The 11,959-nt window shown below is 39.7% G+C and overlaps 2 protein-coding genes and 1 long non-coding RNA gene across 3 annotated transcripts; 1 reads left to right on the top strand and 2 right to left on the bottom strand.

Annotated features, from left to right (window-relative positions):
• The first annotated feature begins 1,030 nt into the window (after window positions 1-1,030).
• On the top strand, window positions 1,031-3,357 carry LOC141666781 (beta-amylase 3, chloroplastic-like). The gene is made up of 3 exons (XM_074472967.1): window positions 1,031-1,698; window positions 1,875-2,196; window positions 2,410-3,357. The coding sequence occupies exons 1-3, from the start codon at window positions 1,166-1,168 to the stop codon at window positions 3,196-3,198; spliced, it is 1,644 nt and encodes a 547-aa protein (XP_074329068.1). The 5' UTR covers window positions 1,031-1,165; the 3' UTR covers window positions 3,199-3,357.
• Window positions 2,349-4,980, bottom strand: LOC141666782 (uncharacterized). The gene is made up of 4 exons (XR_012552359.1): window positions 4,787-4,980; window positions 4,571-4,683; window positions 2,758-4,006; window positions 2,349-2,659 (listed from the first exon to the last, which is right to left on the bottom strand). It is a non-coding gene; the product is annotated as an uncharacterized LOC141666782 (long non-coding RNA).
• A 5,856-nt stretch (window positions 4,981-10,836) lies between these two features.
• LOC141664830 (protein FAR1-RELATED SEQUENCE 3-like) lies at window positions 10,837-11,622 on the bottom strand. The gene has a single exon (XM_074470784.1). It carries the CDS (start codon window positions 11,620-11,622, stop codon window positions 10,837-10,839), a length of 786 nt encoding a protein of 261 aa, XP_074326885.1.
• Window positions 11,623-11,959: the final 337 nt, after the last annotated feature.

The following is an 11,959-nucleotide window of genomic DNA, read 5'->3' as shown; positions in this document are numbered from 1 at the left end:
TCTGATCTTTTGAGCTGGAAGTGGAAACATTGTGAGGGCCTGGGATAATATAAGACACACGACGAATCATTTCATAACTTCATTTCGTAACTTTGGATTCTGTTGAACTTTCAAAATGATATCTTAAAATCGACTAATTTTATATGTTTATTAAAACAGTTCTCCCCCCCCCCCCAAGAAACACACTAAGATACTAGGTGACAATCTTTTATTGATCTTTAACTAAACCTCCTCTTTGCACAAAAAATTGTAAAAAAAATGTCCTCATGAACCCATACTAAAAAATCCTTATTAGAATACTAATTAACTTAAATATCAATTATTAATTTGATTGAAGAGTCTACTGTGAGTTACCACTTTCAATGTCCTAAGATAACCATCTTATTTACCATTGAAGTCGACCAGGTTACCCCAAAAAATTACACAGTTTTTTAGTGGTTGCTTAGCAAACACTCAGTTAGTGAAATCAGAAGCTTGTACGTGTTTCCATTCAACTTTTAAGCCATTTAGCAAAAAATAAATAAATTAAACTTAAGCCACAGGCCCCCGAGAATTATTATGGTTTTCTTTTGGTGTTTTATTAGGGACCAATGATTATTGACAAATTGTGCAAGAATATGACATGTATTTGCCAGCACAGAGAGCTTCGGCCACGTGAGGCCCAACGTTAGCACTTGCCACCCCAGTTCTCTTCATATAATTTGTAAATTTGTGGAGCCTATATAATTTGGATTCACGTAACTCACACCTTCCAGAATATAACCCCACTTTTTAAAAAAAAAAAAATCTCTCGAAAATATCCCTTGCGCATACAGTGACTTTTTTCCCTCACTCGTCGGATGTTACTGATTTAGTTTTAATTAAAAAAAACTCTGAAGGAATTGAAAAGGTGGGACAACAACAACAATAATAAAATCTTAGTCGACTTACTTAGCAAAAAAAGAAAAAGAAAAAGTAGTAGTTAGTCGACCAGGAATTTTGCACTTTTTACGTATTAAAGTCCCCCAAAGTTGATGACTGAAACAACTTCTAAAAACTTTTCTATAAATAAAACTTCATCGCATTTTCTCCTTCATTCATTCCAGCATCTCCCCTTATCCCTGCCGAGAACTTACAACTTGCAACTTTCACTCTAAAACAATAAGGTCAGAAGAGAAACTCGGCGATGGCGCTAAGTTCTTCTACTTCTTTTATTAATTTAAAATATATTAAAAATACAAAACTTACCGATGAGTCCTCATCCGGCTTGGTTTGTTTTGCACAAATGAAGCCAACATGCAGTCTCCGGGCAAAAAATTCGATGCAAGATTCCAGCCAACACTTTCCGGAGAGGATCTCACCCCTTGAAATGGGAAGAAAGGATCAGCAAGCAGATAAGTTTCACGGGTCATCTCGGCCACATAGCAAAACAGAGTCTAGGGTGCCAGTTTTTGTGATGCTACCACTGGACACAATCTCTTCTGGGGGAAACTTGAGCAAGCCCAGGGCAATGAACGCTAGTTTAATGGCCTTGAAAATAGCCGGAGCGGAAGGTGTAATGGTTGATGCCTGGTGGGGCTTGGTAGAAAAAGATGGACCTTTGCAATACAACTGGGAAGGTTATGCTGAGCTTGTGAATTTGGTTCAACGAAATGGCTTGAAGATCCAAGTTGTTATGTCTTTTCACCAGTGCGGAGGGAACGTTGGCGACTCTTGCAGGTACTACCATTATTTATATAGTTTCCTCTACACACACACACCCACACACAAGTATACATGCTTGACAAGGAAGGCTAAAACATATATAATCTGTCTGCATGCTATTCAACCAATTTGGTAAGAACCAGCTAGCATACTAGAGTCTTAAATTAAAGTTTCAGAATTGACAATTTCAGCATTCCATTACCCCCATGGGTGCTTGAAGAAATAAGCAAGAATCCTGATCTCGTCTACACTGACATTTCGGGGAGAAGGAATCCGGAGTATATTTCATTAGGTTGTGATTCACTACCAGTGCTTAGAGGAAGAACACCGATTCAAGTCTACTCTGACTACATGAGAAGCTTTCGAGAAAGGTTTCAGAATTACCTAGGAAATGTCATAGAGGAAATTCAAGTAGGAATGGGTCCTTGTGGAGAGCTAAGATATCCAGCCTACCCAGAGAGCAACGGAACATGGAACTTTCCTGGAATCGGAGAATTCCAATGCTATGATAAGGTAATATATTTGCAAATCATAAGTAGAAGTATAGGCATCAACTAATAGTTTCTCCAAGACACTGAACTATGAGTCAATATATACTATAGAATACATCTAAGACCATCTAAACGAATTTTAATATTTTCCAAGGATGAAGTAGAACCATAATATTTCAATCAAAGTTTGTCTCAACTATTCAAATTCTGAAGATATGATTTTATGTTCAAACAGTACATGAGGGCTTCGCTAGAAGCATCAGCAGAGGCAGCAGGAAACAAAGATTGGGGAAAAGGTGGACCTCATGATGCTGGACACTACAACCAATTTCCTGAAGATACCGATTTCTTCAGGACAGATGGAACATGGAACAGCAAATATGGGGAATTCTTCCTTGAATGGTATTCAGGAAAGCTTATTGAGCATGGTGATAAAATTCTATCAGCTGCCCGAGGAGTATTCCAAGGGACTGGAGCTACACTATCTGCAAAAATAGCCGGAATTCACTGGCACTACACAACAAGATCTCATGCAGCAGAACTAACAGCAGGCTACTATAATACAAGGAATCATGATGGTTACCTTCCACTTGCACGAATGCTGAGTAACCATGGAGTTGTATTGAACTTTACATGCATGGAAATGAGAGATAGAGAACAGCCAGAGCATGCCAATTGCTCCCCAGAAGGCTTGATTCGCCAAGTAAAGATGGCAACAAAATCTGCAGGAACAGAACTTGCAGGAGAGAATGCACTAGAGAGGTACGACGGAGGAGCATTCGCTCAAGTTCTAGCAACAAGTAGATCAGATTCTGGAAATGCGTTGAGTGCATTTACCTATCTAAGGTTGAATAAGAGCTTGTTCGAAGCAAATAATTGGCGACATTTGGTTGAATTTGTGAAGAGCATGCAAGAAGGTGGTCGAGACACAAGATTGCCAGAAATAGACACACGCAAGACAGATCTTTATGTGCGGTTTATCAGTGAGAAGGATACGCAAAACAAGGAGGCTGCACTTGTGTGAAAATACAAGTATATTCATGTACGATGATGCATAGAGTCGTGTACTGGATCAGTATCAAGTGAACGTGACAAAACATATGAAGCATAATATACATTACAGACTGTATGTGGTACATATTTTGAAATATATAATTAGGAGAGCTCTGAACACTTCGTGACAGGAACATATCTTCTTTCAAGAAATACTGTGTTCATCCTGCTCATAGTGCTAAGATTAAAATTATTTTTGGGGATTTTTTGCCCGTGAAAGTATACAAATTATAGTACTTGTAAAATAATACAGATGTGCAAAGTTCCTTCACTCCTGCAGGTAATTGCACTTTGGATTTCTTTGACTTAAAAAGGTTTATATACGTATCACGTTTGCCTATTACATCTTGAGCATTGGTGACTTCTACACTCCTAATTTGGTTTATGAATGCTTAGGGGATTAATTATAAAATAATGAAGTAGAAAGGAATGCTTAGGGCATTCATCCTCCTGGCTCCATGCTAGTCAATGCCTAATATGCCAACAACTGAAATTTACAATTAATGAGAGAAAAAAATTAACTACATTTACATATCTCATACTTATCTGCAAGACACAACGACATTGCAATAAGCTCTACGCAAACTCCAGATTTCAAGTTCTCCTTTGGTGTAAAATCCATTACAAATTTGAATATCAGAATCATAAACGAAACATATATATCCAAATTACTTCAAGGTACCTTTCAATTACAAACGGTACCCCTCCATTACTACAATCTTTTCAGGCCAATGTTTACCGAAAAACAAAGCTTCACAATACTGCAACAATTCATACACCTAAAATCACATGTTCTACAGTTAGACAAAAGGCACAAAGATTTTAAAAGACTCTCGTTAAAATATAGTAAAAAATAGAAACTCGATTGAATCACTCCTTTTGTTCTAGATTAGTCATTCCTCTTTCCATTATAAATGTCAAAATTCCTCAGAACTCTAAAAACTTCTTAAGTACCAAAGTTATATCTTGGACGGATACCAAAGGTCAACAAACAAGGCACTAGCATTATCTTTCATCCCCCAAGATTCAACTTTCAGAGAAGGTACTACTCCTAAAACTTCAAGGTAAGAGGAGTAAGACTCGAGACATATGTTACACTTCTCGTCTTAATACTACCCCTAAAAAAATCTCATTTTTAACATTTAAATTAAATCTTTCAAAACCATTCTTAAGCCTATATTCAAACTCCGTCTCCAAATTACATTATTTGGGGGTATTTAGAATTCGAACTCCATATGTCTAACGAGGTTCGATAATAAGTTAACATACCTAAGGCATTACGAGCATCGCAAAAACACACAAAACGAGGAGCATATAAGAGTATGAAAAGGGGGGGAATTTACCAACAATTCAGGAATGTGAGGAAGAGGAGGAAGTGGGATCATTGCGACGAAGCGAATCGATTAAATCACTGAGCTCTTTACGAGCAGATTCTCTTCCAAACATGAATCCATACCTGAAAACACAAACATCAAGAAACATGAATTTAGGGTAAAGGCATAAATAGAAACCCTAGCTAATAATAATAAAAAGGGGTGAATAGGGGGGATAGAAATTACCAGAAGGAAACGGCGGAGAATACACCGGCGGTGGCGACTGTGTGGATAAGTGTGAATTTTTTCTCCATTATTACCATTCTTGTTTACTTGAGATTCTTTCTTCCTGAGGTTTAAGGTTTTGGGGACTGTTATAACAGTCTGGGGTGTCCTGTTCCCTCACAGGTTTAAAAAAAATCATATTTTCCCCGCAAAAGAAGCGCACAACGATATCCACTCCGCATAAAATAACCGCGAAACAGGTATTTACCTTCGTACCCTTAATCGCTTTCTGCGGTTATTTTACGCGAAAGCCCTGGGAATCAGATTAAACGGGTTCTATCGACCCGTTCCCAGGGTTAACTCTAAAAAACTAAATCAGAGCGGTTTCAGGCGATTTTCTGGCGATTTGCAGGTGATTCATATCTTGATTTTCGATTTCTCAACTCAACGGCAATAAGGTTCGTTATATAATTAAAAAACTGCGTATGTAATTCCGTATATATATATATATGATATTCGTTATTCACTGTGTATATATGATTGCGTATGTAATTGCGTATATATATGATTCTATATGTTTGATTTTTGAGGCCCAGGGTATGTACGATTATATATGTAATTCGATTTTTGAATTATAGTGATAATTGTGCTTTTGGATTCATCCAATTCATTTTTATATGTATAATTTCTTATACGTTTTTGGTTGAATTGCGGTGATTTCATCAGTGTTGATACTATTGTTAACGATGTTTATTGGTTATCTTGTTAAAGATTGAATTTTGATGATATTTGGTTGAATTGTGGCGAATTATTTTGGTGTTGGTTTCGTATTGCTTTGGTTTTGTCGAGTAGCTGAATTAATGGTTTGGATTTCGTATTGGTCTGGATTTTGAATGTAGTGAGAACCACTGTTAAACAACTTGTTTGTTCAGAATATATGAATGAAGACTTGTGTTTCTCTACTCGCAAAGTATGAGTAGCCTAATCTATTTTTTTTATCTAGTTCACCTTTATCACCATGGTTTGTTAGATGATTTTGTTTGATTACGTCATTCTTTGTATATATAATTGACTGATTATATTATTTACGTTTAGTTTATTGGATTGGTTTCATTTTTATTGTTTCAGGATGGATAACATATTGCCGGGTCCAGTTAGTCATGACATTATCTTTGATAACGAGTATCGTGTGAGTTCGGATGTTTGGGAGGGACATGAGCGGGGTCATTTGGAGTGCTATTGTGGGAACAGGAACCCAAGGCACATATTAATATTACATTTAGTACAATGCGTAGGTGGGTTTTGTCTGATGCACAGAAGGACTTGTTGCATAGCATTGGTTTTGGTGTGTTTGCAAATCGGGGTGTGGTTTTGCAGAATGATGTGAGGCTTGTCACGACACTTGTGGAGAAGTGGCGTCCCGATACCAACACCTTCTTCATGAGACAGGGGGGAATGACAGTGACTTTGGAGGATGTTGGCTATATCCTGGGTTTACCGGTTGCTTGACATGCATTAGTTGGCGACGGTCTGGATAGTGGTTTGGCGTATTTTTCGAGACAGTGGTTTGAGCTGTTGGATGAAGAGGAGGTGAAGGTGGCATGGGCCAGAGCCGACATAAAGTAAACATGGTTGTATCAGAGATATGGGAGGGATGATCCGGGTCCTGATCCGAGGAGGATTTCTATCCACACACATGCATACTTGCTCATGGTCGTTGGTTATGTTCTATTTCCTACCAGTAGTAGGAATGTGGTGCACCCAAAGTACATTGGACACCTCCGCTATCTTATGGGTGTGTAGAGATGGTCTTGCGGTTCTGCAGTTCTTTCATATCTATATAGAGGGCTCGAGCATGCAGCACAGAAAGGGGCCAAGAGGATTGCCTGTTGTACGCGGTTGTTGCAGTTGTGGGCATATGAGCGGTTCTTGATTGGGAGACCTATTCCTGATCCTATCAGGGATTCATATCCAGTTGCTGAGTTCTGGGCTAGGCCGGTTGAGGAGATTGTTGATGAGGAGAAGGAGGAGGCCGATGAGGAGGCGGAGGAGGAGCCTAAGGGGAAGAAGGGGAAGAAAGGAAATAAGGTGAAGGGGAAAGAAGTGAAAGAGAAGCAGGGGAAGGAGGTTAGGGGGAAGAAGGTGACGGAGGTGAAGGAGGTTAGGGGTAAGGGTAGGGGAAAGGAAGGGAAGGGTAAGGTGCAGGCTGATGTTGTTCCTGATGATCCTATGGATGAGGATGTTCCTGGGACTGTGATTGTTATTAAGAGAAAACAGGCTATAGGTAGGCGTGATAGTAGATTGGCGCCTCAACATAGTTTGCCACATTATAAAGGCGAGTTTGATGAAGTTGCAGCTGATATTGTGGCGTGGACGCCATATGCCCACTTTCACGAGGTGAAGGAGGATTCAGATGGGGATCATGACATATCGGCTGAGGATTGGAGGCTCATTTCTTTGGTCTTATCAGGATTCCAGTGTTATGTTATGATGTTGTTGAGTATCAGCATTCTGATAGGGTGATGAGACAGTTCGGGTTCAGACAGGGTATCCCACGGTCACCTGTTAACATGACAGAGTATAGGAAGCCTATGATTCCGTTTAATCCCTATGACTGGCGGGGTTATGGTTTGCCGAGATTGGTGAGTGGACCCGTTTTAGTCAGCACCCCGAGGTTGTAGTTGCTCATCAGCCAGGCACAGTGGATGACGCAGGTTATATGCAGTGGTACTCAGGCATTGCACATATGCGTGTTGGGAAGCCACAACCATTGCCAGAGCAACTGTACATCACCCAGGAGTTGTTTAACAACTCCCAAACATTTGACCTTGTAAGTTTGTTATAATTGTTTCCCCGATATTTTTTAGAATTGTTTCCTCATTTGCATTATAGTAGCATCTGGTTATATGCCACAGATGTATTTTGCATATATAGAAGGGGTTGGCATGTCTGTAAGTTATGGATAGTAGCATTCTCCCGAGTATGAGCAGGAGTTTGGGAGGATTGCCCCTATGTTTCTCGAGTCGTACTCTCGATTCATGCAGGATGTTAGAGGTCCGGCATAAAAGGCTCCAGTGTTCTAGCATGCTCATCTATCTCCCGAGGCGATGAGGCCTACAGTTGGAGAGGCTCGAGAGGCCGATGTAATTGACATGACACAGCCGTCTCAACAGGTGTCACAGGCCCCGACACAGGCATCAGTATTTGCATCAGGGTCATCTTCGAGGGATGAGAGGATGGATATCCGCCGCCCTGTGGAAGAGAAATGGGAGATAAATAAGAGACTAAATTGGGAGAGGATGGACGCTATTAGGAGGGATTGGAGATGGGGAGGTTTGCCCGGGAGTGGTCCTATTAAACACGATCTTATGTGGACTTTGGACACAAATGTTATGCAGAGTTTGGAACCCAAATGATGGATAGATGATAGGATCATATATGCCTACATGGTATAATATTTGACCTTTTTTCATTTATATTCTTCTTTTTATTTCATTTATGGTATAACCTGTTTCTTGCAGTGGTTGTTGCGTGATCGTGAGGAGGCCATAGTTGTCGCGGGGGTGTATCCGAGGATGCCTTCATACTACTTTATGGATCCACTTTTTATGGAGTTGGCGAAGAAAATGGACTACTCACATCCCTATTCTGCGAGGACCATGCATTTCTTTCTAAATTGGGCGAGTTGTGGGGTAGGTCCACCAATTAACCAGGTGGACTACATATTTCTTCCCGCGAACGTGAACCGGAACTATTGGATTCTCATGGTATTTTCTGTGAAGGATGGGGCGTGATGGTACTTGATCCTGTGAACTACAACGCTAAATATCCCGAAGAGTGCGTGGTAATAGTTCCTCGACGACACCTTATATTGTAATTTCTAAATCTTTCCTTATTACTTTCGTGAACTGATCTTGTTTTTTGTTCTGTGTTAGGTTGGAGTTGTTACAGGTATGCTTCGTTATATTGGGAAGAATAGAAATGTCCCAGATGAAGAACATTTAGTTCATGTTTGGGATGCAATGCCTAAACAAGATAACTACTCAGTTGCGGTGTGTACGTGTGCAAATATATGCACTACACCTTGCAGGGATATGACCTCGCTAAAGTGGGTTGGGATGCCTCGGACGTTGAGATCTTTCATTATAGGATTGCGAAGGAGCTTCAAAGAGGGATGGCTAAACCCATACCAACACATCGCATGAGGCAAATGATGGAGAGGGTAGCCGGAAAGAGTAGTAGTTAGGTCATTCGTCTAGTTGTGTAGTTTAGTTGAACTTGTGACTTAATCTTATGCTTGTGTAGTGTAGTTGAACTTGTTTCGTTACATTCGAACATCATCACGTGCCCTTTATTTGGTTTAATGACAATTGACACTTGTTTCGTTTATATCGGTCGTTTATCGACCGTGTCCCTTTCCCGTCCCCTTTTTAGTTTTTTTGTTTCTGTTTTTTATTGATTTGTATATATAATGGCCCTCATGCACTTGTGTGTAAATTTTAAAAGGTTTGGAGAAATTTCAAAATTTGAGGTTTTGTAAATTTTTGGCAATTTGGGCCATATTTGGAGGGGTGCCTAAATTTGGCCATTTTTTTTACAATTTACAGGTTGCTGTTATTTGACTATGCATATACTGTTGATTGTTTGGTTCGTATCCTGTAAAACAGGTGGGATGGTGCCTTTACAAAAGGCACATTTTTCAAAAAACTTTCTGGTCTTTCCGCGGAAAATAAGCGCGGAAGGGTTCATGCCTTCCGTGGTTATTTTCCGCGAAAAGGACAGAAAGATTCTGAAATTTTTATCCCCTTTTTTATTTGAAACCTGTAAAATAATGATGTATTTAAACTATATTAACTGCATTATGCAATAAAATTTTGATTGAAACATCGTTTCTTATGACTTCCAAAATTTAAGAATTACTTGACTATAATGACTAGCATTTGGTCATTTTGCCAACTTTGCATGTAAATTCCCATGCATGACAAGCATAAATATTACAAAATAAATGTGCATCCTATTTCATATCACATAAAAAGAGTTGTGTTTCGACATAATAAGTTTTCAAGTAATGGATCAATGACAAATTAGAATTTACATAATTATCGCAATTCAAATCCAAATAAGTGCATAATTTGTCTAGTTTGACAAAATTACATCGAAATACAACAAAATACTTAAACAAAGGGATTTCTCGTATGAGCTACCCTAACTAACTAAATATCTCTAAAAAGTTAGAGAAGCTGCCCGATAGTCGGTGCGTTGAGACCCCCCCGGGGGGCGTCGGCCCTGACAATGCATGTAACCCTATAGAGCACAACAACACAACCTTCGCGGAGCACACCTCCAGTAACTTCGATATGGGTCTCGTGATCATTCCATATTATGACGGGAATGGTGCTTGACCCGTCGTAGAGATTGGATTTGCACCATGGTGCACGCCTCTAAGCCCATGTGGTGGTATTGTCACCACGTAAGTGGGACACCCAACCCTTGACATGATCAATGCGTACTTGGTCCCGGGTGGCACCCTCACGAGTCTTCAACTTACGTATGTCCACGATCCTATCACATTTTGACAATTTTACCGCCATCCCATTCAGATAGTCTCCAAGGGCCATCGGGGGACTCCTTACCCAAGTTCAAAAATGGGAGAAAGGAAGGCAGTACATTGCTCCAAACTCTTAAAAACATGCAAGGAAGGGTTAACCAGTGGCATGCTTCGGCCCAAACTCTTGAACGGTATGCCTCTTCTTCGGGAGGGTGTAACTCCGGGTCTTCTTCCTCCACTAGGGGAGGTCCTTTGTTAAACCGTGCTAGTTCCTTACTCCATTCACGAGCGATTACATCCAACTTGCTAAATATTGGTGACATACAATCCTCGAATTCGGAGTCCGAGAACGAGAATGTGTTGCTAACGTGAGACACCGACTCGTCATCCAAAGTATTGGCCATTTCACCTATATGTAACAAGAACAAATGCATGTTTGCAAAATGAGGTGGAACTACTAAAATCAATATAAGTGTAAAGCATGATAAAACAATATATAAGAGATTGTTATATAAAATTTGAATTACAATTGGCCACTTTGACTTTTTCTCAATTCTTCCAATTTCACTAAACATTTTCTAGCATCATGTCCCTCAATGTTGCAATGTTCGCATTTCCTTTTTTTCTTTGCAAGTTCTTCAATGGGACTTTTAATTCGGTGCTCTTTTTTGCGCCCTTTGGTTTTCGAAACAACGGGATCAAGAATAGTTTCATGCAACTTCTCTCCACTTTCTTGAGTAATTTTGGTATCAAATTCACTTCCAACACTTTCCACCCCATGAACGGGCATTTTCTCAATAATTTCGGTCTCTCGATTAATAACTCTCACGGCATACTCATAACGTTCCTTCGATGCCATGCAACTATGACTAAACCCCATAGTGAGTAAAGTCATGTTATTAAATCTTTCCGTTGGAGTCAAATCATGGGATGAGGCATCATCTTCGGGCATGTGATATGACAACACACCATCAACTCTATTGGCATCCCTAATCCACCTCCATTTCACAAAATGTTCCGGTAATTCGGCCACGCACCTCTTTGTCAACACGACAATAATATGACGACACGACATGCCCGAATGCTCAAACATTCTACATATACAAGAACCCTGAAATGATAACTTGTTGAAGGTAACGAGATAAGTGGTTCTCTTAGACTCAACCATTAATGGTCGATAATATTTGTAGTACGTATCCTCCGCATCTTCTAAGGAACGGTCTCTATCCTTTTCCACAAAGTACTTTGTGGCCTCAACCAATTGGTCTTGAAATTTTTTACATCTCTTTCGTATAAATGGAAGCGGCATGTTGTGGTCTTCATTCGCATGCAACTAATTTTATGACGTGTATTATAATCCTCTTCTTTCTCACGCATAAATTGTCTTTCTAATGCTTTTTGTGCACCCTTAACAAATTCTTTCAACCCCGTGCAAGACCCTATATAAGCATAAAAAAGGCATTCATTCCTTCGCTTCTTGAAGTTATTTTTTGACTCGCGGAAAAAATGTTACGTGTATAAGCATCGATCCACTTATACTTCAAATTATACAAGCCTTACAACCATGTATTATCCTCCAACTTGTACTTCAAGATCAATGCTTTCCACCTATCCTCGAAAATTTCTTCGGTCGACGAGTGATATAT

This window comes from Apium graveolens, chromosome 6 (assembly GCF_009905375.1).
Source record: "Apium graveolens cultivar Ventura chromosome 6, ASM990537v1, whole genome shotgun sequence".
NCBI lineage: Eukaryota > Viridiplantae > Streptophyta > Magnoliopsida > Apiales > Apiaceae > Apium > Apium graveolens.
The sequence above is the reverse complement of the archived record's forward strand: the minus strand, read 5'-3'. Positions and strand labels throughout refer to the sequence as shown.

Coding starts and splice junctions, on each gene's coding strand:
- LOC141664830 (XM_074470784.1), bottom strand. CDS start 11,622: ATGCCGCTTCCATTTATACGAAAGAGATGTAAAAAATTTCAAGACCAA.
- LOC141666781 (XM_074472967.1), top strand. CDS start 1,166: ATGGCGCTAAGTTCTTCTACTTCTTTTATTAATTTAAAATATATTAAA. Junction 1,699..1,874: donor AACGTTGGCGACTCTTGCAG/GTACTACCATTA, acceptor TGACAATTTCAG/CATTCCATTACCCCCATGGG. Junction 2,197..2,409: donor AATTCCAATGCTATGATAAG/GTAATATATTTG, acceptor ATGTTCAAACAG/TACATGAGGGCTTCGCTAGA.